At 40.0% G+C, this 27,963-nt stretch overlaps 1 protein-coding gene across 2 annotated transcripts in view; it reads right to left on the reverse strand.

Annotated features, from left to right (window-relative positions):
• MYH9 (myosin heavy chain 9) overlaps nt 1-27,963 on the reverse strand; it is a 74,698-nt gene that overhangs the window by 9,512 nt on the left and 37,223 nt on the right. Inside the window, exons 6-30 of one of the 2 annotated variants that reach the window (XM_074902414.1) lie at nt 23,709-23,801; nt 22,963-23,026; nt 22,306-22,404; nt 21,273-21,416; nt 18,984-19,079; nt 17,812-17,930; nt 16,599-16,751; nt 14,591-14,764; nt 13,618-13,791; nt 12,945-13,059; nt 12,405-12,467; nt 10,402-10,595; nt 9,970-10,091; nt 9,523-9,592; nt 8,431-8,591; nt 7,623-7,731; nt 6,532-6,663; nt 5,694-5,900; nt 5,033-5,170; nt 4,412-4,535; nt 3,402-3,573; nt 2,615-2,827; nt 2,020-2,164; nt 1,291-1,497; nt 242-346 (exon numbers count right to left, since the gene is read on the reverse strand). In XM_074902414.1, the coding sequence (XP_074758515.1) occupies nt 242-346; nt 1,291-1,497; nt 2,020-2,164; nt 2,615-2,827; nt 3,402-3,573; nt 4,412-4,535; nt 5,033-5,170; nt 5,694-5,900; nt 6,532-6,663; nt 7,623-7,731; nt 8,431-8,591; nt 9,523-9,592; nt 9,970-10,091; nt 10,402-10,595; nt 12,405-12,467; nt 12,945-13,059; nt 13,618-13,791; nt 14,591-14,764; nt 16,599-16,751; nt 17,812-17,930; nt 18,984-19,079; nt 21,273-21,416; nt 22,306-22,404; nt 22,963-23,026; nt 23,709-23,801 (3,393 nt within the window). The remainder of the gene's footprint in view (nt 1-241; nt 347-1,290; nt 1,498-2,019; nt 2,165-2,614; nt 2,828-3,401; nt 3,574-4,411; nt 4,536-5,032; nt 5,171-5,693; nt 5,901-6,531; nt 6,664-7,622; nt 7,732-8,430; nt 8,592-9,522; nt 9,593-9,969; nt 10,092-10,401; nt 10,596-12,404; nt 12,468-12,944; nt 13,060-13,617; nt 13,792-14,590; nt 14,765-16,598; nt 16,752-17,811; nt 17,931-18,983; nt 19,080-21,272; nt 21,417-22,305; nt 22,405-22,962; nt 23,027-23,708; nt 23,802-27,963) is intronic. The other variant, XM_074902415.1, reaches the window with a different exon arrangement.

A 27,963-nucleotide genomic window follows, 5' to 3' on the forward strand; every position in this document is an offset into this window, starting at 1 on the left:
CAGGGCAAGTTACGTATGTTCCACATACTGAGGAAGCAGAAGGAAGATAAACAGCTTGTTTCTGCAGAAGTGCTCTCAATACCATGCAATATAACCCCTTAGCAAAAAACAGACAGACTCAATCCTTTGAAGTGTTGTATATCCAGTATTTAATGATGTCCAGAGTGATTTCTCACTTTAAGAATTTGTAACTGACACTGGCTGCACCACACACAGATGCCTTGGCTTCCAAAGCTCTCACCTGTGTATCCTGAAGCTGTGATTCCAGAGCAGAGAAGTCCTTTGCTAATTTGATTGATTTGCTGTCAGACTGGTTCAAAAGACCTGTGACATTGTCCAGCTCAACCTGAAGGAGAGATCAAAGTACCAGTTACTAAATGCATCAGCAAAAACAAAGCCAGGAACAGGTGAGCAACCCAAAAGTGAAAACTGAGGCACCTCTCAACAGTAAGGCATGTGTGTAGTCTCTCAGGGGAATATATGCATAATTTCCAAAGTCCAGGGGATGAAATATGAGAAGTCAAAAAGAGATTTTTACCTGGGATCACCTCTGTTGCAACAGTCTTCTGATTTTGGTTGTTTGGGTTTTTTTAAGGCATATATGAGATTTTAGACAGCTGGCAAGAATTTTTAAAACTTCTATTAAACTAACTCTCTTCAATTTTATACTATCTGCTTCAGGACTACATCCAGAGTCTCAAAATTACATTTTCACACTCCAAAAGATAGTGCACATACTGGCAGTGCTCAACTTTTAATGACAACCCTCCATAAAGGAGAAGGCAGAAGACAATGCTCTGTTGTCTCCTTGAAGAAAGGAGGAGAAAAGCCAAAATTTCAACATCACCCTTAAGTTACCCCTCATCGCCATCAACCAGACTAAAAAGCTTCAAGATACTGTCTTCCAAATTAGTTACACAATCATCAGCCTGTCAGTGCCACTCTAGGTCCACAAGCAGCTGCATGTTTACACAACGGTACTGTACAAACTGCTGCATGCTGAAGGGGAGCAGACACGCTAATACTTTAAGGCTTACAAAATTCACATGGCAACTTCACTTTCTCAGGGCTCCTCATGATAACTGACATCAGTCCAAATGTCCTGCCCTGACAAAGAGTTAAGGAGTTTGCATACTCATTGGGAAGCAAACTAGAGATTTGCTTTTTGTAGGAACTTTATCCTCAGGAGGAAGAAGATTTTTGAACTAATTATGTGGAGGTACCATCCTATAACCTTTTCTCTTTAGCCCTGGGCTGCATCAGAAGCTAAAGAAAACCCATGCCACTCACCTGCAATTTGTTAACCCTCTCAGCCAGTTCTGTCTTTACTCTTTCGCCTTCTGTAAATTTCACCTGCAGTTCTTGGAGCTGAGCATCTACCTTTTTCCGCTTGTGCTCTGCATCCCCTTTGCCCTGCAGAAGAACCTTCACCTCATTGGACAGTTCAGCCCTCTCACTTTCCAGAGCTTGTTTTGCTTTTTCAAGATTTGCTTTCACCTGAAGAGGGGAAAAAAAAACACAGCAAAACCCCTTAGACTTTAGATATAGCAGGATCCTTCCACTGAGTACATTTTTTTTCCAACAAGCAAGCTAATGTTGCATGTTTAGCAGTTAAGTGGTAGACTGTTTACTCAGAAAAAAAAACAAAATTTGAACAGCCTGTTACTGATAAGCAGGAGACAACTGAACAGAGAAGAAAACAATACAGGAGATAGTTGCATTCATTCTTTTTTTCACATCAGGCACATTAGACTGCATAGCCAAGACATTCTTTCCACTTCTAGCACTTGTTAACTTGTACAATCTTTAATTTGGAAATCTGATGGTGCAAGACTATTTAAAACAACTTCATACATGCTTCCTAATGAAAACTGATCTACCAAGGGAAGAAGAGCACATGTATCAGAAGCCTTGTATTATGAACACTTCATGTTTTTCTGCAGCTTTAAGACAGTCATAAAGAAGCCACCATTTCAGGGAGATTGACTGCTTTGACCTTGTGTTTTCTGTTCCACATACCCGTTTGGTTTGTTCTAACTGCTCTGCCAGCTCTTCAATAGCTTGTGAATGTTTTTGCCTCATCTCTTGGATTTGAGCCTCATGAGTCTTTGCTTCATCTTCAAGGGTCTTCTTCAAAACCGTTACTTCTTGTTCTCTCTTTGACCTGCAAAATTCACAAATTCCATTTAGATGCCAAGAAAAGAAATCAAACAGGTGTGTATATCCACCAACACAATCACTAATGCAGAAAAATGCCAAGGTCTGTTTAGCCCTACAAGCTATAAAGACACCTTTCCAAGTTAGAACTTAGCATTGCACCCTTCTTAGGTGCAAACTAGTAGCATTACTTTCAGGCTAAGTAGTAATCGTCCAAAAGTATGAATGTTTCAGGGGTATCACTAACACTATGGTTAGGGAGCAAATTAACTTTCCTACATCAGGTGAGGTAATGCAGTCTTGACTACTGCATGTATACTACCTGCTTCTGTAGTCACTGAAGCTGCTAACCAGCCTACCCTGATAAAGGCAAAGACTTGCCACAAGCAGTCTCTTACCAAAGCAACATATATTAAAGGAGTCAAAACTAAAACCAAGTAAGACAAGCTGGAGTTACCTGAGCTCTTGCTGAGCAGCTGTAGAATCTAGAGTATCTTCTAGCTCTGTTTTCAATGCTTCCAGCTCTTCTCCCAGATCCCGCTTCTGTTTTTCAGCTTTATTCCTGAATGATCTCTCTGACTCCAGGTCTTCCTGCAGCTCAGTGATCTGGGATTCGAGTTCCCTGATCTTTTTCAGGGCCATGTTCTTCTGAGCTGCCTCTTCTTCCACCCTGTGTTCAACATAGGGTTTTGGTCAGAGCCAGATTTAAACCACATGTAAATTGAAACCACCTGTCCTATCAAGAATAATCAAGAAAAAAGCTGGTATTGGTCAGCTCTACAATATTATATTTAAAGTTTGATCCATATATCATGTACAAATTCTAAGTTCTATGTCCTAGTACTTGAGAGAGGACGATTAAAGAAGAGGACAGCGAGAGACTGACAACAAAATAAAGCAGAAGAGAAAGCACCATTTTACATTGGAAATTGGACACTACTGAATAGATGAACATAGCAGCTACTAGACAACATGTTGCTACTACTTTTTAACCCCTTCTGAAATCACACTGCTCCAGTGAAAAATGTGCTGTGCACAGTACATTCATAGTCTAGCTCTGTACAGAGAATGGCAATGAGCAGCAGTCAAAGAACTCTGATGCCAAGGACATGGATCTTAACAATCTGCAGGCTGAAATACAACACATGGCCACAGATTCCATTTAGTCCCTATTCCAAAGTGACACAAGACAAGAATATTTCCCCTAGCCTGTGGTCTCCAAATCCCACAGGTCAGATTCTCACCTAGCTAAGGCTGCCTGCAGCTCCTCTTCCTTCTTGGCCAGCTGCATTTTGAGTTCTGCAATCTGAGCCTGCAGCTCAGCAATCTGGTCATGCAGATCACTGGAGTCCCCTTCAAGCTTTCGACGAGTCTTTTCCAATTCTTGTCTCTGCTTTTCTTCACGTCGCAGACGTTCTGATGGAGATTGGGACGCATTAAGTTACACGAAGGACACGTGCTCAAAGAACATTGTATGAGCAGAGAAAATAAAGCTAAATAATAGTTTCTTTCCTAATAATACAATTGTCCAAACTGGAGCTGGAGTGCATTATTCCGTCAGGACCTATACGTGCAACTGCCCCTGCATTTTGCCCTCAAAACATGACGACAATTTTCCTTTCATCTTACAGCCAAACCTCCTTCCCTCCTTTCACTGCAGTAAATTATGCCAGCACAATGCCAGTCTCTCCCAACACCCACACCGCCCAGGCATCAGCATCACTTAATGAGTGCTTAACACAAGGTCTGCTCTCCCTTTACTGAAACTAAATTGGCTGGCTCCTGCTGTGTTAACCTGGGCAGTCTCCAGATGAAGAACCTCTAGCTTGAACTCTGAAGAACTTGTGCAATCAGTATACCAGAAACAGCACTAACCCTGACAGACTGATGCTGCTGGAAGTAGAGAAGTGGAGACACTTCCACAGGAGGAAAAGAAAGAAAACCAGCCTCTCTTCTCCATTGGCCTGCTACTTTGGAGAGGATTTTATTTAGATCAAGGGCTCAGCTGACAGGGCACATAACCTTAAGGCACATAACCTTCAACCAGACACTGAACAGCTCTGTCAAATTGATCAATAGCATACACATTATAGACTAGTTTTTAACCCCTCAGAAACTGCAGCAGACTAGAAATGAAACTGAAGTTCAACAAATTTTTACAAGAAACTACCTAACGCTAAACAGGTAAGTCCTCTGCAGGATCTGCCTTTACAAAAAAACCCCACCAAAACCCCACAAACAAAACCAAACCCACCTTCAAGGTCTGTGATCATGGCCTCATGCTTATTCTTGAGTTTGGCTAAACTCTTAGATTTTTCCTCTTCCTCTGTCAGGTTTGTTGTAAATTCAGACATTCTGTCTTCCAACAGTTTTTTCTCCTGCAGAATTGAGAAGGCAGTGTGAAAGCAGTTACTGGAATTACAGGAGATGTTTCCAGAGCTGACTGTGCTTAAAGATGTCAATGTCATGAGTGCCTACTCCTGCTACAAGGAAACTTGGAATGAAAAGTATCCTTTCATGATTACAGGTAGTGTTCAATTAAATAGTTAAAGATCTGTATTTGATGGCCCTTCCAAAGGTGAAAGAGAAGTCTGTTTATGGAATATATTGCTATGCCAAACAGTATCAAGTCATCAGAAAATATTTGCTCATAGATTGTTATTTAGTTGAGGCTATTTAAGTATCATAAAATACTGACTTGTAAAGAATACAGGCAGGCAGCTAATTTCAAACATTCAGGTCAGACTTGTCAAAGACGAGACTGAATTAATTCATAAGTTTCCCCATAATATGGAAAAGGTCAGCCTTTGGTGAGTGGCTCCAGAAGAAACACCTGTGCGTATTTAGCTTGTATAAGAAGCTGCAGGAGTCTTACCTTAGCCAGTTTGAGATTCTGATCTTCCAGAACTATCACATCTTCTTCCAGTTTCTTCAATTTGGCCTCTGTAGTTACTTTTTCTAGTTGCAACTTCTGCCTTGCACTTTCCTCTTCTTCAAGCTGCTCTTCTAGTTCCTTCAAAACACCCACAGAAAAGCAAGGCATTTGTCAGTGCTGCTCACTAATAAATGTAACAGCACAGTAACAATACTAGAACTTGGAAGGTTTCTTTACCCTTCTTTCAAGACATTATTAGTACTTTCCAGAAGTGACATCTCTATCATGACTTAGTGCAACACACTACATTCTAACAGACAATTTTTCTAGCAGAATAAACAATGCTATTTTGCAAAGAAGAATGCTGCCATTCCTAAAACACCTGGTTTAAGCAAAGACTTGTCTAATTACTTAACAAGTGGCCATCATCTTCATCTTCAAGAATGAAACAGCTCATGCCAGATGACTGACTGAACCCCTCAGGCTCAGCACCAGAATCACTGTGATCGCTGTGTTCTATTGCTATTTCCACAGATCGATTTTTCTGTGCCTTTTTTTAATTGTTCTCTTTTTCCTGTTTCCCTCCAAGCTGAGACAAAAGAACCACTCTAACCCTTACTATCTTCTTTACTGACAAGAGGCAATGTTCTTAAGGCATTACCTGGATGTTCTGCTGCATTTTCTTCTTTTCAGCCTGCAGATGTTGACACCGTTCTTCCTCTTCCTCCACCCTTGCTTCCAGGTCATGACATATCTCCTCCAGTTCTTGTTTCTTGGCTGTCAGGCGGGCTCTTATCTCCTCAGCTTCAGCACAGAGTTCAGTTTCTGCTTGCAACTGTTCCTGCAGCTGCATCTTCTCTGCCATTAGCTACATTGGACACAAAGGCAGAAATAAGACAAGCTTCAATTTACAAAAGCACTTAACTTCACTTAACACGGACTGCTATGTGCTCCAGTGTTCCACAGTTACAGTCTTAAAACATTGCAGCAGTCTCCTGCTGCTAATCAAAACCTAAGTATCAAAACATAGCTTTTAAGTGTTTGTTCTCCTTCACAAACCACGCACTGCAGCCACATATTATGTTAGCCTTAACTGATTTCTCAAGATCATGTCCATTTGAAATAAGGCCTAGTTTTCCCCTGCAAAAGTAACACAAATAATTGTCAGCCCTACAGAAAAACAATGCTGCTGCCACCTTCTGTGTGGCAAGAAAGGTTCCATCAATGATGAGGCTGAATTCAACCAGCTCGCTATAATACTCAGCCAATCTGCTAACAGCTATATAGAAGGGCAATAGGCAGTCACCGTACAAAATGCTGGAGTAACTGAGGTGGGAGGAAGGGCAAAGGAAATTGAACAAGATGGCAGCCAAGTCACATTTTTCAAGAAGTTGGAATCCTGCAGCTTGTCCATTAGACCAATAAAGCAAAGGAGATGCTCCCAAGCAGTTGGCCAGGTCAGAGAAAATAACTTTTACACAGAAGATTTGCAAAATCACCTGGGCCTGGAAGGTCTCCATCTCACTCAGTCTATTTTCTGCAGCTAGCTGCTTCTCCTTGACCTTTATTAGTTCTTCTTCCTTGGCCATCATCTCCTCTTCCTGTCTGCTTACTTGCAGAAGGGGCTTCACCTGAAAGGAAAACCAAGGGAATGAGATGTGCATAAGGAACAAATAAAAACACAAAGAAATGCTCTGTACTTGATAACCATTGAATAAAATAACATTTTAGGTAAGTGTCATATCTGAAGGACTGACCAGTTCTTTTGTTGTGAACACTGGGAGGATCATAGAGGACTAGACATCACCTACTCAGCCAATAACACACTTTATGCCTGCACAACTTTTCCTCTAGAATGGGATGCATCAGAAAAGGGGTGGGTAAATTCCAGACCCTCGAGGGCTAAGTAGTAATAACAGAAGAATAAAAAAGTTGTGATACAGTAGGGAAATTCACAGGTAGGTCAAAATAAACAAAAAACAACACCTGTCTCTGTGCTCTCCCATCAAAAATCCTTAGAAGCAATTTCATAGTAAAAAGTTTAAACTCTGTTCTCAACTCTCATTTAGCTGCAGTCTCATGGCTAAAAGTAAGAAAACCCATACATTCACAAGGAAAACCATTTCTTCATGTGCTCATTTTTATAAAGGTAAAATACCTACAAGTCTAACATCAAGATCAGACCTCAGTGCTTTTCCCTTGCTTTTGCAACCGTGGAGAAAGAGATTACAAGCCATCCCCATATCAACAATTTTTGGCTAGTTAAATTGACTAGCCATGTTTTAAGACACTCTTTGGAGTGTTATACCACCAAAGCAAGTGATCCTCTTGCTCCTCTCAGGTGTAAAGCATTAAAAGATGACTTCTGCTTTCCTATAACGTTACTTGGATATAGTCTTGCACTTGGTTTATGCAGGCATACTATGTAGCTATAAAATATGCTATGATATCCTCTGCCTAAATGAATCAAGGTCAAGGTGTAGTTGTAAGCCAGCCCAATTGTAGAGGAAGTGGTTTTTGTGGTCTGGTTCAACCTGAGAAGTTGAAATTGCAACTGAACTGTCAAAATTGCAAAGGGAAAAAATATTACCTTGGTGAACAACCTCCACCACTGCCAGTTCCGCAGTTTCAAATAAGCAGCACAGTTCCTCTGAAGCACTTTCATGGCTGTCAATTGCTGTTGGCGCTTGGCAAAGGCTCTGCAAGGTAAGTGGAGGTCAGACAAAGGAACCCACAGCAGCACCCAATCCTCTCCAAGCCCTTTCTTAGATACCTCTAAATTTTTACTTTAGAAGGCTTCCTCCTAGAAAACCAGCAACATTGCTAGTAAACTTTCTCTATCTTTTTGAGTCTTCTCTGCTCAGGTAGGAGTGGTTATCCTTTCCTTTATTCAATTTTCTATTTAAGTTTTCCCCTAATGTCTTCTAATGAAAAGCCTCATCATTTTAACTTCAAAAAAAGGAGATATGAAACAGAGGTGTGTTTTCCTGACAATGTGACTGATGCTTTTTTTATTTTTAGAACTGTACCCAACACCTTGAGAGAAATCCTACACCTCTTGGATCAGTATTGTACTAAGACCTTTCCATTTCACATTTGCAGTTTGCAGCACTTCTGTCAAAATCTTTGCTGGGCGCATAGTATTCCTATAGAGAGGAACAGGCTTTACTGTTCTGGTAGTACATAGGATAGAAGCAAACAGAGTTTCTCACAGGTGCCAGAAGTCCATCATTACAGAGATCAGAAAAACCTAGAACACCATCAACACTATCTACAACAAAGAAATTGTGGCCTTCCTGACAAAAAATATTTTCTAGTCAGCTTTTTCTGAAGAGAAACTTTTACCTGAGTGGGAGAAATACATGTTTATAATGTCCTTTACAAAATATGGTCCTTACTTTCTAGCCAGGTAGCCTCTGCAGCATGCTTGGAAGCCAATAATGACATCTGTGATCTTCAGGTCTCTCTCTTCTTCAAGATGAGCAAGGACTCCAGCTCTGAAAAACACTTTACTCTGTCCAATTCGGTAAAGGTTGGAATCCAGCTCCAATGCTTTGATCTAAAATGAGAGAGAAGAATTCATCTGCAAAGACCACTTCATGTGAAAAATCACAAAACATATTTGTGTGTCATGCCTTTAAGATACTCCTTCCCTACAATGAGCCACTCAGACCAAAGTTGCTAGTTCCCAATAAAGTCCTGTCCCAATTAGAAAAGTTGGAGCTCAGCCAAGCAGCATAAAACAGAGGTAAACAGAGACAGAAAATATGACAGAAAGCATTGCTTAATACACCACCACATCAAGTACCCAGAACTACAAGGATACTGTGAGGAACATATGCCTAGTCCCAATAGCCCCCTTCCTTTCCTAAAGGAATCACATCTGTTGATCCCTCCTATTTATTTTTTCCCAGGCCTAACTTTTGTCAGAAAAAGGCACTCCAACCAACTTTCCTGTCTTTTAAAGGATTGGCTGCCAACACTTATAGTAGTTAAGAGGAATAAAGTAGAAAGACAGAAAAAAAGGGAATCCTTCACAGCTGCCTTCACAGCTGAATTTGGTTCAGTCTCCCCTAGCCTTCAAGCTACAGAGCCACATATTTCCCTTTGAAGCAAGCAATTCTGCAGAAATTAACTGGAGCCTTCACTTGCATTTTTCATCAGCAAGCCATTACAAAAAGTTTGTTGAAGCTCATACTTTAAGCATGTGCTGAAGGTAACATAAGCATTTTGTTTATATGAATACTGCTGGCATCTCAAAGTGGTAACAGAAAGATCTTCTGCCTAGGATTATCAAACTTCATGCTAGTCAAAAGCCTCCATCTCCGAAGCCAAGACAAAGCTTTTTGCACCCTCCTTCTCTCAGATAAAACACTGACTTTGGTATTTTTTTCTGTGAGTATAAGATATATTTAACATGCACAATTCCAATTTCCAAACCACACCCATAAAGTTTTTTCTATTCATGTAGAGTTTATGGGATGTCTTACCATCAGCACACAAGCCTGCTTTCCATCCATAAATCCTTTGGGAATTGCATTTGGAGTTAAGATTTCATATCTGAAAAGGAGAAAGCATTAGACTAGTTACACAAGTATATTTGAAAACAACAAACGAACAAAAAAATCACTAATACGCTCCTATGCCATGATGATTTTGACAGTTTATGGTCTTGTTAGAAGAAAAAAAATTGCATTTCTAGACAGATTATGAAGCAGCAGTCTTAGATGGGGTCCTCTATGCCTCACCTTAACTACATGCTTACTAGAGAATTCAAAGATGCTTTTGGGAGGCTTTGTGCTAGAGAACACCGAGGGACAGATGCGCTGCCTTTGAAAACAGTGACAATCTAGTTGCAATAAAATACTTCCTTTTTTGTGCTTACGTCTTAACTTTGCCAGGATAAAGACTGCTTCAGATTCTTTTCTAGGCCTTACCTTTGCCTGAATTCCTGGAATACAACTCTGTTGGGGAATCCCTGACGACAAATACGGATTCCTTCCAGCACTCCATTACAGCGAAGCTGGTCGAGGACCAAGTGGGGATCTAGTTTTCCAGCCTAGTGAGGAAAAGTATATTTCATAAATACCACAAAGGTTTTATAAGAGGGGCTTACCCCTTTGCCACCTCTTTTTCGTAAAGCAGCCAGTTCTCTCTTTTCCAGTTAGAAACAACAAGAACTGCAAGGACCAGTCTCCAAAATTTTGGTTAAGTACACAGTTATTTAGGATGACCTTAAAAAGATATCCTGAGAAAACAGGATGTCTATATGATCTCTTCCAAAACCTGACAAAAGGTAGCAACCAAGCCTCATGCCCCAGGAAGCCCAGGTAAGACTGCATGGGCTGCACTGTTAGAACTGTCATTACCTTTTTCTCATGGTTGGGGATAATGCAACGGACAAAATTGGGGTTGGTGTTCCTCAAAGTAGCCATCAGTTTAGCCAGCTGTTCTTTATAGAGTTGTCCCACTGTTCGGAACATACCCTTCCTGGTTTTAAAGGCCCCTGGCAATGCTGTATCTGACATACCAGCTACCTGATCCAGTCCAACAATACGGTCAACTAGAGAGAGCACAAGAAAGAGTGTTAAAATTCTGCCACAAATAAAGGAAGCACTGGAACATACAAAGAACATCTGGGTAGAACAGGATAAATGAGAGGAGCTGCAGGATCCTTTTTGCGTCATCTTTACATAGATGTTGATTCCTGTACAGAATTTGTGCAGGGATAGGAGCAGGAATGAAAGAAAAAAGCAACAGCTCACTACAGGAAGTTTGAGTGATGGAGTCAAACTTACACCCAAACATATTCTACTGATGCTCTGGAAGTGCAATCTAGAAGTGAGTTTCAGATGCTTCTGCTTGCTTAGGTTACCATGAAAAACAAAAACCCAAGAGTTCTAGCTGCTAGCCCAGCAGAATCAACTATTGGTTAACTCTGACCCAAAAGGGGCTACAGTTAGAGAAAAAGCCCAGCTTCACTCTTGTATTACAGGCAGAATTGCCATGACCAGTGATCAGAAAAGCTGTATCTACTTGTAAAATCAGCAAACATGGTAAAAGGCATGATGGAAACCAAACCTCAAGATACCAGTGAGTTATTTTTCAAGTATAAGTATTCTATGACAGAGATATGAACAATTCCACTAGGAGAAAGTCAAAACTTCCTGTCCCAACAGTTTCTCCATTATGCCACAGTGACAAGTGACATGCAAGCACTGAAGCTATCACCCTCATGGGTGCACTCCACAGATCCCTTTTTTCCAACAGAAGTCAGCGAGATCTGAGAGTAGCAGGGGCAAGAAAAAACTACAGCATTACTTTTTCCCACTGCTCTTCTACATGGAGATAAAAAATTCACCCACCCAACCAAAACCAACTGTATTGCTGTAAATTTCCACACCCTCAGTACATTTTTATTAAGGGCTTCAAGCTACTACTTCACTTTATCTTTAGTGGTTGTCTGATGACTACACTCAGGCTCCCAGTCTTCAGAAAATACATCAATTTGTGCTCAACTGGCTTCTGATTAAAAAAACTGCGAAGAGAAACATTTACCAAAGAAGAAACAATAAAGGATACTCTGATTTACAGCTAATATTTGTTTAGAACTGCTCACTTCTAGAGCAGCTGTTAGAACAGGGTCAAGGTTGTCTTATCAGAAAGAAAAGAAGGTTATGTTACTATATGACATCACAGGGAAATCCACAGAAGAGTGTCCCAGATTGCAGATGGAACAATCCTCTTACAAATCTTGAGCCCTGCAATCTACATCAAGATAGCAAAAAGGACAGTCATTTGCAACAGAAGATCCAGCTAAGAATAACAAATGAGAACTGATGACATGTTGTTCAATTGGCATTTCAAGTCCAAAAGGAGTCTCACACAACAAAGACCCCATAAGGCACAAGTTGCTGACAGCCATTTTTCATGCAGCACAAGTTCCTTTGCCAAACTAACTTTCTTTTAAATGATCAGTAGCTGAAGTCAAATCTCAATACCAGAATCAATGTTAAACTGGATTTCAGTTTAAACGCAGTCTCAGAAATCTTCCTTCCAAATCTTGAAAGAAATACAGCCTTGACAGCTCTATGTTCAAACAGTTGACAGGGATTTACTTTTAGCTGTTCCTATGCAAGTCTTGCAAGAGCAACCTTTAGCACCTGAATATGTCCGTATTTTTCTTGCATCCACTTGCAAGGTGAGTTTTGCTTTTGTTTTAAAGTCTGTGAGGAGCTACTAGCACAAAGCAGAGGAAATGAACGAGACAGACAAGCAGGTATGACAAAAGGATAAAGAGAAGTTAATAGAAGCATTTCTTGCATGGTTCTAGGATGCATTACACATGACAACAGCTGGGTTTCTCAGTCACCTGGTTCTAGATGAAGAATAGGAAAGTGTTGATAGAAATAGGCTCTCTGAACGTTCTGCATCTCTGCAACAGACAGAGACATCAAAGAAAACCCACCACAGAAAGTGACAGCAACAGTAAGACTCAAAAGCAAATAAACCCAGAGAAGATAAGAGTAAAATATTGAGCAACACTGCAGAAAGAACAGACTAGTTGCAGGACTGAAAACACAGATTCAACCTCAGGTCTTGTATTTGAGTATTGCAGCTGTGCAAACTGCTGGGACATAACGGTTCATTCATATTTTACCCTGGCATTCCTGGTTTCGAGAAAGAATTGCCATCTTTGTAGCACACTTAACATATGCTGATGCAAGTGAAATTTTCTCTAGAGTTACAGTGAACTTTTAATGAAATATCATGATCTAAGCAAAAGATGTTCCAGATAATCCTCATCTTGGTGGCTTAGTCTTCAGGGGAAAAAGCAACACAGCTCACAGACTTTTGATGATCAAATTCTTTCACATAAAACATGAGAAAACAAATTAGATTAATTACATACCATCTTTCCACAGCTCAGAGACAAACTTATCCGATGACTGGTGGAGAAGAGTTGCAATGTTATCATTCAGTGGATCCATGTTCTTCATCAGCCATTCATCTGCTTTATAATCCACCTGGAGAAGATAAGCACATCAAGAAACTTGGGGGGATTTTCTGCAGCACAAGATCCTGTAAAGTCTCTAAAAGTAGCACTGAGGTTTACACAATCAACAACAGGTTACCTAATCATTCTTGGATTTGCCATCTAAGCAAGCATACCTACAAATTTCAAACCCTAACAAACAGCTGCATGTGCTGTCAGTAAAGGGAATGGATCCGCAATACTAGTTTGCACCACCCAGAGTGTGACACGAAAAACAACTGCATCATCATTTTTGGTGATGAAGTCTTGATGCAAGTTTCTGAGAAGTATCTCCAATCTCACAAAGTTACTGAGAACGAATTTAACTTGGTGTCAGTTTTGACATGTCTTCAACCATACATGTATTACTTGCAGTCAGACTCCTTTAGGCCCTGTAAGGTCCACAGCAATAGAACAACTTCGTGAAATCTTCCACTGGATTCCCATAGGCAGACATTTTGATAAGTAGCCATTTCTAAGCAGCAGTGGTTATGCATTTGAAAATACAGCAGATATTCCAATGTTCACATTTTAGCTACTAATTCCTTACCTTGCCAGCATAATGTATGATACAGAAGTCAGCTTTGTCTTTCAGCTGTTTTGGCTTCTGAAATTTGGGGTGGGTGCCTTGCTCTTGTACAACTTTTTCCACAAAGCTTTTGTCTGTTGCTTTTGGGAACCAGCACTCTTCATCCAGCAGGGCCAGTATACCAGGAGGCCCCGCCTTAAGGAAGGAAAACATCAAAACATCATTAAATACATGACTACACCAAAAATTAACACCTTTAGATGGCTAAAAAAGAAAACCAAATAACCAGGACGCCAAGGCCTGATCCCCATCACATTCACCTGTTGTGTGGTATCAGTACAACTACTTCGATACTAATAGAAATCACTAATAATTCTTCAAAATTCTCATCTGAATTCTGAACATTTTTATGAGAAAGTCTCTCCCATGACATTTGTCTAGGTTGTTTTATGTGGAAAAAAAAAAATCTTTTTAATAGAAAGAACACTATCACACTGTTCTCCAAATATCCAGGTGTCTAAACACAGAAGATCATAGCAGAATATTTCACAAACTAGTCCTTACTATTGGAAAATCTACTATTAAATTTACAAATTTCCAAGTTTCATTAGAGTGGAATGAAAGCAACAGAGATTCACAGCTCATCACACAGTTAAATAAGGAAGTTCACACTACTTATAGCAAGCCTCACATACATCTAGCACCATGCAGATCTACACAAATGAAGACAGTTTGTGAGAGGAAAAAGTGGCTGACCAGGTCTGTTCTCATGCAGTATTTCCTACAGAACTGATACTAACAGATGTATTGGTGATATACTTTCAGACAAAGAGGAAATGATTCACTTCTGCTTCTAAGCATACCACAGTGTCAGTACAGGATTACAAAAACCTAGAAAGCTAGTTCCAGCCTACAGGTAGGGGTTATGTGCTCAATGACAAAATCAGTGCAGCCATCTCTTTCTTGCTGCTCTATGGTAGAACAAGCAGCTTACCGGCTTCTCTATGAGATCAATGCAGGGTTGCAGATCCAGGCCAAAGTCAATGAAATTCCACTCTATGCCCTCCCTCTGGTATTCCTCTTGCTCCAGAATGAACATGGTGTGGTTAAAGAGCTGCTGCAACTTTTCATTTGTGTAGTTAATACACAACTGCTCAAAGGAGTTCAGCTAATGAAGAAAGAGGTAGAAAGATGTTCAAACAGTTGCTTTTGAAGACACACCTACTATCCTCTTAGCACAAAAGATCACATCTATAGTCCAGGAATTTAAGCTAGTGTTCTGTATGGGCTGGACAGCCCTTCATGAATAGCTCCATTTGCTTATGGACTGCCTTTCATATCACGTGACACTGCATCAGTGCTGCAATCCGTAGGGAAGTTCATACACACTGCTCCTCAGACTTCGCAAAAGAATGCTTAGTTGTGAACAGCAGAATTACTGCAGCTACTTAACCCAGGAACAGAAAAGACTCCGGTTTTCTCACAAACTCAAAGCTGGCAAGTCATTTTCATAGGAAGATGAAGCAACAGAAGCCTGAAGACAAATTCCTAAAAGCATGTGGACTGAGAAGTCCCTATTTAAATCCTCATATATAAAATCAGAGCAAGAAAAAATGAGGGAAATTTCTTTAACATCTCCAAATTTCTTCAAGTTGTAAGGACAAGGTAAGTAACCCACAGTGCATTTTCATGTTAGATCACATTAAATATAATATAGCTGCTAAAGAGAATGGTCCTGTTCTTCCTCCATGTTTCAGTAACTCCTAACCATGTATTTCCATTCCTCTCCTTTACATGAGATCCAACAACCATGAAACCAAAGACAGACTGATCAGAGATGGGGAAGGAGAAGAAAAAAAAACAAACCAACACTTTTCTGTGTCTTCGTTCTCCATTTCATGGATAAATTGTTCCATTTCACTTTGCACCTGCACATGAACTAGACCCAACATAACACAGTTTGATAGGAGGTGCCTGGCTGAGATAATGGCAGGATACTTTGGCAGAGTCTTTTCTGATGGCAGCTTGTGGTTGCTTCAGACTAAGTATAATGCAAAGTCACATTCTAAAATCATTAATTCATAGACATAATGGTTTGGCCTAACAGTTCACTGCCACCTGTAGAGGGAGTTCCCACTTCCTCTCTTTTCCATCTCTCTCTCAACATTCCTTCAGCTCTTCCTTGTCTACATTTATCTTGCATCAGTTTTTATGCTCAGATTCCCCTTTGCAGACTGATTCAATTATAAAACACCCTAAGAAAATATTTTCCACAGGGTTAATGAGGTGAACATTACAAGCAGTTGCAGCCAGGAGCAGCAAAGGGGAAAAGGAGCAAGTCCACTCCTTGTCCACATCATGGAGCCACTATTAAATCCGTTTAGCTGTATGCGAAACCCCACTCTGATCCCAAATTTTCAAGCTTTTTACAAAAAGGAGCATACAAAGGCCAGAATTTACATTGGATCTGATTTGGTCTATCCTGTTTTTGTCTTTTCCAAAACTCATCAGCAGGAAGAAACCACATCTAACAATTTTTAATGACACTAATAGATTTCAGTGGGTCATCCCTTAAATGTTTTGGGACAGATTAATGGGACATAAAATTTTAAGTGCAATGATGATCCATAATTCTACATGACATTTTAAAACTCTTGTAGGTTAGCAAACTCTTAAGGTGTGAGCTATAAAGAATCAAGAATACCTGGAACTGTGCAATTAAAATAACTTTAACCCACATACCAAAAAAGTATGTAAGCACCAGAATATACAGCAATAAGATAAAACATTTGCAGAATACATAATATACTATGGCAATGAACCACTGAAGTTATTAACTAACTTATCTGACAGTTCACATCAGCAGAGATCTCAAATAACAGAAGTGGAATATACATCCTTTCCAAAACTATAGCATTCTTTTCCAGTTTTAAGCAGATTTCCTTCAGCAGTCTCTGCTTCATGGTAACTGCGCTGAGCACAAGGACCTGACATCTCCTTACCTCAAAAATCTCAAAGCCAGCAATGTCAAGGATTCCAATGAAGGATGCACCCTGTCGCTTGGTCTTATCCAATGCTTTGTTGATACGCATAACCAGCCACCGGAACATACGTTCATAAGTGGCTTTAGCTAGTGCTTCAATGGCAAAGTCAGCCTAAACAGGAAAAAAAGACAAAAATCAGAGGAGTTACATTACAATCCAAAGGAAGGCACAGGTTACACTGTTACGGCATCTAATGGCTCAAACTCACTGAACAAGGCTCATTGCAGAAGTTATTCCCCATGAAAAGTAGATGGCACAGCAGTACTCCATAAAAAAGATGAAAGAATTTGTCTTAAATTAGTGTGTCAAAGCCAAATCTCAGGATCCTGCCTGTTGTAGAAATCAAGGCCTGGTATTCAAGAAAGAAAAATGATGCCCAGTCACCTCCAAAGACTATGGTAACATAGCATGCTTCATAGGCCCAAAGAAAAGCATTTAAATTATTTTAGAATTTAAGATTTGTGAAGCCGAATCCCTCCCTCCCCTGCCATTACCCTACCTGTGATTGACACAAAAATACTATGTATAGTAAGAAATTAAATATCAGAATGGAAAGGTAGCACAGAAAGGTAGCTTGTGACTATTTCTACATTTTACTCCTCCTAATCCCTTCCATGTTATGGGGGCTTCTTTATTTACACTGAGAATAAGGATGTGTTCATAAAGAAGCCGTGCAGCGGATAAGCACAGGGGCCTTGCTCCATTCAGGAGGGCACTAGCTCCTAGGTCAGGTCTCATTTAATGAGGACAACCTGATTCAAGAATGTTACAAAATTTACAATCAGTTTCAAGGGTCAGCAGCAAATTCTTCCATCCTAGTAGCTGAACTATTCAAAAATTACAGCAGCTTGAAAATGTCATCCTTGCATACAGCACTAAAGGAATTTACTCCCTTGAGACAGCCAGTCACCAAAATTACGGGACTTGTGTTATCTTTTTTTTTATCCTTTCAGATAAGAAAGTGCTACAGGGCAGAGTGATTTCAATCTTTACACAGATCAAGTGAGCAAATACTAGGAGGAATACATATGCTGCATTATTCAATTGTGGTTGCCATACACTGCAGTCATAAAGATGGTTATTAAACACTACAGAAACCTCTGATACATGTCAGCTTTGTGGCAGCAAGATAAAAGACTGAAGTACTTGTTCATTTTTAGAGAATGCGCACCTGCTCTTTGGTCTGAGCTTTCTGGACATAATCTCGTCCAACTTTGATGCGAGGAGTCAGGATACCTCTAGTGAAATCCGTCACATTGATACCCAAAAGGTGAGACACTTTCTGAGCAGCTAAAGACAGTAAGAGGAAACAACAAAGAGATTAATGTTCTTTTTCTTACAGTACTATGCAAAAGTAAAACATTCCTGCAACTGCCTTCCTAAGAGAGTCATGAAACAGCTTACAGAAAATGTTAAATTAAGAACAGGTTGATGAGACAAAAAAATGGTATCTTCAAAACAAAAAAATCCCCCAAAAATCTCTTGCAACAGGGTTTCTCTGGAAGCCAAAGAGTAAATCTGAAGTGATACTCTCATACCACTAGGTCACAACATGGAGATTTTAGAAAGCTCATAGTCTGTACTCAATTTAAAGATACATCAAGTAACGGATTTGTAAATCAAGCTAATGGTTCTGTCTTCATTTACAGATTAGTCTTTGAGGCAACTATTTCAGATTCAAGATCCAAAACCCAAATGGCTTACTCTCCTCCCCAAAATGCCATTTAGAGCACATTTTCCATAATAATAATAATAGGCAAACATAAACACTTAAAGATAAATTAGCAATCTCTTATATTTCTGCAGTACATCTATAATGAAGGTCTCAGAGTTAAGTCTTTCAACAGATAGCCTTCTATCATGTGAAACATTGTACAAATGCATCAATGGGCAGTGCACTTAGAATATGTACACATACTTTATACCCTCCACAAAACCATCCACCTTACTCTTAGTTATAAGTCTACCTACAAAGTCAGCAAAGAACATTCCTTAAACTCTGATCATAGAGGTTTGTAGGAGCAATCATTTCTAGCTTGGTTAAAACACACACAAACACACTACATGTTCCAGTAGAGTAATCCTATTCATCTGGTCATCACGCATATTTTCTGCCTGGCCCTGTCACAAGAACACTGCCACATTCCTGCCCATGGTTGGCTGTAAACACATGCCTAGCAAAACAGCGTGCATTTGTATGAAGAAGCACGTCAGCTTCTTTGACAAATAATTCACCTTACGGAAAAAACAGGACTCCAACATTCCCCACATACTGTATTATTCCTGTAGGCCTTTTCCTGCATTTTAGATAGGGAGGTGAGTGGGGGATGGGAGGAGGGTTACCTGTATTGTCTGGCATAGAGGCTTGGTCTGTATTACGCTCCTTCTTGAAGACTATGTTTCCAAGTTGAAGGACACCCGAAATAACCTTCAGCAGACCTTTTAAAATAATAATAGCTTGGTGTTAGACATCACCAAAAGCACTGATATGACCGAGTTAGCTTTCCTGACATGATTAAGAGGCCCTTCTCAACATCCTGAAGATTCTTCTGGAATCTGGAAAAAAGCATCACAGATAATTCCTTTATATGACTCCCATTCAGGACCCAGGACTGTCTTTCTCTGTCCCTCCTATGCAAGACTATACAGCCTGGAAATGTACCCATTCCCAACACCACTATAAGTAAAGTGGGAGACAGGACTGAGGGTAATGCATCACACTATAACATCTGTGTGTTTTGATAAAACGTTTGTTCCCTGTTACAGGGCCAAAATTCCAGTATTTCCCCAATGACCACTGTTAGACAGAGGAAAGAGACAGTTTTTAAGAGTACAAACAAAATAAGAGAAGGAAGATTTTGTTCGTTTAGCCCTGTATCACTTTCAGCTCCCTGACCAAGGCCTGTAGTCCATACAGCATGCATTATAATATACGGGCAGCAGGATGTGGGCAAAAATACTGTACCATAACTGTTACTTATTACATGCTGAAGCACCCCACCTGTTGCTAACGATATATTCATACTCTTCAGATGATGCATGTCACACAAATATCACCAGATGCAGGGCAGGAAATAAATTTTTCAATGCCATAGCATCAATTCAGTTTTCACTGTGTATCAGTCAAAGCTCATTGCATCATAGCTTTCAGCGGTCTTAAGCAAAGTAAACTGCCAGTCACATGCAAAGGAGATCTTGTACCAAAGATTTTTTTGGTCTGCTAATTTCTACCTGTTACAGAAACGTTTGTTTTAAAACAATATCCTTTTATAGCAGAGCAAACAAAGGCTCCATACATGCTATATCAAGACCAACAGAAACATGTATATTCCTAGTTGTTCCATGTATGTTATGAAATTCAGTGGTTTGACAGCTGAGTCTGGAGTCCTGGCACTTGGGCAGACAGCTTATTTTGATGTTGTCTCATATATGAAGATAGTGTTTAGACTATACATCCTAACTAAGCAAGCTACTCCATGCATTATTCTTCTAAGACTGTAAGGCACATTAATGCACTTTGAACAGCAAGTGCTAAACAGTAAAGCTATCTTTGTTGCAGTGGCTGGAACCAACAGCTCATCTGTGTGACAGCAAAGACATGCCCTACAGCATACGTTAAAAACCCAACTCAAAAACATTAGTATAGCAGGACAGCCTAATAGTAAATTAGGGTGCCAAATCTTTTGTTCAGTTTAGGCAAATTTCTCTTCACCTCCATGCAGCAGTTTCAGTTGATTCAGGATATCGAGAAGTGTATTAAACTGTGGATAACGACAGCATGGATTCATAGCAGACTGGACTGTGAAAAGCAATAGTTAAGGCACAGGCACATATTCCCTACACCCACAAGAGCTGCAGACTCCAGCAGAGGAGGTGATGACATCAAACCACCACAGATGCTTGCTTTAGGAACGAGGAAAAACAGTCCTAGTTTTAGAAGACCTTATACATTTAGAAACTGAGATTTTGCAGAACACTGGTTCCCAACCAGTGAGGCAGATCCCGAATGAGACAGCACAGAGCTCTGGTGAATACGTATCACTGCACTTTGTGCTGGCTGCATGCAATTCTAGCTCCACTGTTATGGTACTGTGCTCCCAGAATCAGACAATATTAATTTCTGATCAGCAGTTCAGTGTTAAGCTAGAAAGAAAGGCACTATGACCAGGCCATTCTCAAAGCACTAATCCAGCAGTGGTTGGATTAGATACTTTAAAGCCACTGCTTAGGTACAGGGCTGTGCATTGCCCAAGAGAATGAGGGGATTCTTGTATCTTGGATGTGTTATTCATAAACTGGATATATAGCCCTCAGATTGGGAACAAAACCAGCAAGCAGAAGCATGTTTTCATTCACTGCTTGACTTCTAACACTAACTGTATAAACTGAAACTGTGCTAGTAGCTCCTGAGGTGTGTCACTCCAAAGCCACTGAGTTTATTACTTGTATACTGTTCACTTGGGGGAGCTGGGGGAGAGGGGAAAATGGACACCAGACAAAACAAAATCAATGAAAAAAACCCCCCACAACAAGCAAACTAAAGAACCACCCCAGAACAAAAAAGCTCCAGAGAGATATGATCTGTTTCCTCTTTCATTTCCTTGAATTTCAGGCCCTTCAGAGGATTCATACCCATCTGCTCCTCATCTGGGATGCCCATGATCTTCATCGCTTCCATGGTCTCCTGAAACATATCTTTGTCTTGCTGACCCGGGATCGTAACATGTCCATTGGAAAGGAAGCGATACTTATTGTAAGGCTCCAGCAGCAGGTCAGCTTAGGAAGGAATTGAGAAAGAAGTTACTATGGCTTTTCCGTTGGTTTTTTTGTTTTGTTTTGCTTTCTTAAACAGACAACAAGCTATCACTGAGATCAAATTTCTGACTTGCATATGCTAGCAGGTGCTGGATGAATCTGGAATTAAGCCCAGTTTTACTGCAGGCTGAACATTTAATGTATTCTAGATAAAATTGGGGAGGTTTTCTGCTTTATTTCTTTCTATTCCCTCCTCTGGACTACTCCACTAAAGCAATGTCAATCATTATTATGCCTTAAGTCTATAAGAAGCAGGGATTAACTTGAAAGTAAATTTGCCTTTCATTTCAGACACCTCATTTGTTTCAAGTCAGGTGAAAGTTAATATATAGCTCTTCAAACAGCAGCAGCTACGAGAAAAGTCCCCTTCTCTTGTCCTTCCTCCAGATCAATTTGCAGCTCTCGCACAGTATGTGCTCTGATTACTAGGCTAAGGTATCACAGATAGTTGTGCTAGGATCCTAGACTTCTAGAGCTGCTTAGGTGCTAGCAGCTTTGCTCCATTCAGTTAAATGCTGAGAACATCACAACAGGGCCATTCTTGCACTAGAAGAGTTTACATCATGCAAGACAAGACTAAACATGGAACAGTGATTTAGATAAGGAAGGGTGTAGAGTCATTGCTGGCAAGGAGACAAATTCAGAAGGACACCAGAGAAGCATGTTTTCAGGAACTAAGTAGTACAGGGAGAGGGCAGAGGGTTCTATAAGTGTATGGAAGAAATGGAGGAGAAGCAGCCACATCTAAAAGGCTGAGCCAAGAAACTATGAAGGAACAGGCCCTAGCCTGTTTTGGACCTTCTGTCATTGTGAGGAGGAAAACTCATAACTACAACACAATCATACTTACTCTTCAAATGCTCCCCTGCCCCAGACAGCAGGTAGTAAAAGATGTGGAAGGTTCTCTCCTCTTTGGCTTGACGAATTGCACGTGATTTCTCCAGTAGATCTTCAGAGAGTCAAGGTATATGGGACGACATACAAATCACTTCCTATTCTATAGCAGGAGAAAACACTCATACTACCTGATGGTCTCTTTGTGTCAATTATCAGGGATATTGATTTAGCAATCATTATCAGCCAACAACCCACTGAGCTTCTGGTCTCAGTTCTGCCAGCTTCTGAATGATGATGATGATGAGAGACTTAACTGATAAAAAGCAGACTTAACTGGAAAAAATCCAGCCAGCCATCTCTATTCACCTTGGACATAACTGAGAATTACTTATGAAATTCCAAAGCTATTCATCTTATTACAGTTTATGCTTCCACTTCAGCCTCCTAAGATTAAAACTCATTCATTCAGAAAAGACACCATAAAAGTCTCAAAATATTATATGAAAAAACATGAGACTCCATCAGTAATCTTGCTAGCATAAATTTAACTGCTTCCTGCCACTTTCTCAACCTGACAAAGGGAAAGTCAGTTGTGAAGAGATTGCTAGGTACCATTAGTGCCACCTCTATAGCCTTAAAGTCTCCTTTTACATTGTTACAGAAAGGATACAGGTCTCGATATTAGCTCCAACAATGTAGCCATTGACATCAAAGTTGATTCTGATGAACTTGCCCTAAGACAAATGTAATAACATTAAAATTAGTATTCATTCCATCTGGTAACAGCAGTAAACAGTAAAGGTAAACCTTCTCTTTTTAATTCAAGAAAGGAAATTCCGAACAGGTCAGGCAGGTTTTAGGCAAATAAGGTCAAGGTCAGTCAATAAGCTGATCGTAACAGCGATTTAACAAGACACCAATCACTTTCAGACACTTCTGATATTCAGCCAGCCTAAAATTCAAATTCAGTAGGTTTCAGCCTAGATTTCCAACAACCAGGGTCCCTTATAGTTTTATGTGCTATATGATCTAAGCAGTTCCACCTCCCTCAATGTTAGCTTCAACCATTTTCATTTAGTTCCAGCTTTCCCACCTGCCTCTCACATGCTGTCCATTGCTCTGAAGAGCAAGCAAAATAAGGACCAGTATTTGTTCTCCAGGACAAAATTGACTGTCATAAACTTACAATAAAAATCAGCATAGATAATCCTGGCACAGGGTCAGGGTCCTTCATTCCAGAGACTTATCAGGCCTATTTTGGATAATTCACTGAACAAAATTCACTTCCTAGATTAATTTGAAGGAAGTCACTCAGACAACTCTCTTATACCTGATAGCAATTCACCCAAAAGCAGACCAAGCCTTCTCTCTGGGAAGTGTAGAATACTAGCACCCATGCCAAATAATAATACTCACAAATCTTGAGGAGTTGTCATTCTTTACTGTCTTGGCATTTCCAAAGGCCTCCAGGATGGGATTAGCCTGGAGCAACTGTCTCTCCAGTTCTCCCTGGAGAGAAATCAGAAATCAATAAAGTGGTAGGAGTTCACTGCACTAACCTTGGGTCAAACCAGCGCTGAAGTTTCAATTCACACTAGCTTGGCATCTGTTGTAGAGAAGCCATGTTAAACCTTAGGAGATTATCCCTTAAGCCTTCAAAGGAGACTCATTAGTTATCGGGGTAAAACAGAAACATTCCACAAATATGCCTTATTCCCTTCAACATTAGCACATCCCAGTGCTACCCTTCTGTTAACAAGAAGTCCTTCAAAGCCACTTGGCCATAACATCCCACAGACTTCCCAGGATCGAAGCAAAACACCATACCATCCAAGATCAGGCCCTCATCCCAGAAGTGTCTTGCCATCTGGGCTGGAAGAATTAGGAAAATTCTGTCTTGCTACTGCAAGACAGCCCTGAATTCTGCTAGTGGTAAGTTAAGAAGTTAGTCTGAAAGGGTCTAATGTTTTAAAACAAACAAAAACGACCCAAAAAACTTGCACTAAGAGTCTACATCTTTCAAAACACAAACAAGCAAGCAAAAACTTCCTTTGTAAGAGAGCACATACACAAAAAAAAAGAGAATTAGTGGTATCCCACAAACTGCATGATTGCTTGTGTTCCACTGCCATATTTGCACACTCCTCCCCTCAAGGAACATAAAATGCTGGAGCTGTAGAAAAAGAAAAATTCGAAACCTTTATCCCTGCCAAGTACTAGACAATTGGAGCATATACACCTTTCCCCGCAGGCTCTAGATAGATCCCTGGCTGCTTTTAAAAATTAATTGTCCTCTGTGTTAAAACCATAGAGTTCTATGTATTTCAAGATTACCTAAAAAGCTTCTAGAGACAGAAAATGACAGTTTAGATTAACATTTCTCTTTTTAGAAGTTATAGTAAGTACTCAAGACTTCCTGTGCGTAACGGTTGGAAATGAAGTTTGATTCACAACAACTGGAATTTACGGGCAAATTATTTAAGGATATTTCTAAAGGAAAATTGTCCCTATTCATTCCCAAAGTGCATTATAGAACAGATTAGTCCTTACAACTGTACAAAGAACTACAAGTCTTTCTTACTTGCACAATCACCTCACTTCACGCTTGCAAAGTGCAAGGCCAAACAAGACCCTCAGTCCCTGTAGAACTGCACATATACAGAAGTGGCAGCTGCTGCAAATGCTTTCATTCACTGTCAAGTATATATAACAAGGGGGTTAGCCCTGGGAAGGGAACTTGAGCTGGGACATCTGCTCTCTCACAACAGAGCCAGCACATGGCTTTGTAAGGAGAAAACCTTGAAACTGGGTTTAGTCCTTGAAACTGTGTGGCAGTCGTATTTCCCCTCCCTCCTATTCTGGGCATGTGTACTGAAGTTGGAACACACTTCCCTCACCCCATTCCTCCTCCCCATCCTGCAGTAAAGTCCTAGGCCTTTGTTTGGCTGCAATCTGTTACAATGCCAAGATAGAGATGCCAGCAACATAGCATTTCAACCCAACTATAGAACAAGGAAAGAGATTTTAAAAAGCCCATTTTTTCCTCTACACAGAAGTCAGGCTTTGACATCAAATCTATTTTAATTATTTAGCTAAAAATAAAACTAAGATCATGTTTAGCTACACAAAGAGCAAATTTATAGAAATCCATACTATAGACCCTTCTATTTAGTACCTCAGGAAGAAAGCATCATTAGTGTCAAGTAGGTGTTGGTAAACTGTAGTTCAGAGATGATTATGTCCCTTCAATCACCAAGGTAGCAATACACATAGAGGACATCAGCTCAGGTTCACAGCAATATAAAGCTGTGGGGAAATGAAAACACTGAAGAGCTGGTAAAGTCAGTTAGCTCTCATGACGTGCCTCAGCACCACGATACAGATCAAATTTCTAGCATGCCATGGCAATGGCACAGAGGATTAAGTGGCTGAGATTACTGCAGTGTATCGATTCCTCACTGTACGCTGTCTTTGTTTAAAAATAAGGTTTTGGGTGGAGTTTGTTGCAGTTTTTTTAGCTTAAATGTTGATGGTCACCTTTCATTGAAGGAAAAGACTTTAATATTATTATACAATGCATAATCCTGCAAAGCAAGAATAGTACAACACAGAGCTGTCCATCACAAGCTTTCTAGAAATTTTAAGATTCCTATCATGAAGATGCTGCCAATTTTCTAACACTCGTAATTGCCATTCCTTTACCTGAAACAATTTTGTTTAATACATGGCATGCATTTGAAGCATGTACAATACTCCCCCTGAAAACAGAAGCCACTAAAACTGTTAGCCTGTGGTTGGGCAGTGCACATTCTTCAGTACACTCTCCTACTGCTCCGAAATCACACCACCAATTCAAAGCAACTAAAATCCTTAACATCTATCTTATATGAGATGCAAAAAATTCAGAGTACGCTTTTTGGAATTATATCTATGCAAGGTAGATGGTTTTGCCAGTCATTTACTCTTCAGGAAGTATGGTGAAAGGCATCTAGAAATCACAGCTAGCTTTAACAGAATGCATTTAGAAAACCTAAGAGATGGGGGACAGTGTTTGTGGTTTTGGTTTGGTTTAGTGGGGGCTTTTGTTATTTTGTTTTTTACACTTTAGGGATTTGCTTTTGTATTATTTTCTGCAGTCATGGGAGATTATCAAATAACTGAATCCCAACAATCTGGGGAAGGGAGAAGGATCATCAGTAACCTAACCTTCATTACAAATATTTAAACATTAGCAACTATTACCCATGAATTTCTGATTAGCTGCAAACATTCTCATCTCGAAAAAAATATTATGTGAATTAAGTAGTCAGTAGAGAAGCAGAGACTAAACATGGGAAAACATCAATTTCCATAAAATGAAAAAAAGTATTTATATAATGAGATTCAGTAGACCCAAAAAGTAGCCTTAATGTGCTTAGTAGTCACACCATGCAACAAGAAGCTATTTAGCTGAATATACTGAAGCACTGGGATTCGTGGAAGGTGCCACTACCTCGAAAACCAGGGAGCTAGAATTGGAGAATATGCTTTGTAAATCTGATTTTGCTCCAATACTTTGAAAAATGGGGATTTACAGCCAAAACTTCTAATAGGTGACAGCCAAGAAACCTTCCTCGTAGATAAAGCACCACTGCTTTCTATATTAAGTTCTGTGCCTAATCTTGCAGCATAAAGGTTCCAGGCTATCATATTCAGCTTGAAAAAAAAAAAACCTGCCATAACCAGTATACCCAAGATCCTCAAAAAGTTTCATGTATTCATCTTTACAAATCCTTATAATCTGGTTCCAAGATGAAGGTTTATAAAGAATTGTGGACAGAGCACTCATTACTAATTAACATTCAAAGACTCCAGTTCTAAACCTTCTCTGGTAAGCCCAATGCTACTGTTTAGTTACAAAACTGGAGCAAAATATGAGCTGCAGAACTTCTGGGAAGAATCAAAACTTGGGGGGGGGGTGGCAGGGTGGTAGTAAATACCAAACTTGGGCAAATCACCAACCAGTCCAATTTAGGACTGTTTTACACTCCCAAGCAGACAGTCTGTCCTCTTCAGTGGTTGAAATTTTGCTTATGGATAAGCAGTGGAAGAATACTTACTCAACCCCATGATTCTATTTTCCACATGTTAAAAGAAAAGAAAAAAGAAAAAAGAAAAAAAAAAGAAAAAAAAAGGAGAATGTTTCTAAATACAGCTATTGACAGACCATGGAAAAAGCCTTCATATGTCAAACTCTGGCACATAGAATACTCTTTTTTGACTGGATTCCAGAAGTTACTTATTACTATGTGTGCACACACACATAGCATGCCTGCATGCCTAGATGCCTTCTTATTCATATCCTCTACTCACATAAGACATACCTACACATTAAGCTACTATGGGAAAACTCTTCTGTACAGATACAGCCAACACTTGGCATCTGGCTTTCATTTCACAGCTCACCATTTCCAACGTGTTCAGCTCTGGCTAACAAGCTCACAGTCCTGGAACACCCTGTCCACAGGGCAGCCTTTCCCCCAACCTTTCTTTGCAACCTGCAGCCACATCTCATTGCAGAGAATAGAAAGCTAAACACCTAACTATATTTATCTTACTAGGAACACCACACACACAAGACACTTTTGGTTCTAGGGAAGTCCTATTGCCCTGGAGGAATACTTCTCAAATG

The sequence above is a fragment of the Athene noctua genome, chromosome 3 (genome assembly GCF_965140245.1).
Source record: "Athene noctua chromosome 3, bAthNoc1.hap1.1, whole genome shotgun sequence".
In the NCBI taxonomy this organism is placed as follows: domain Eukaryota; kingdom Metazoa; phylum Chordata; class Aves; order Strigiformes; family Strigidae; genus Athene; species Athene noctua.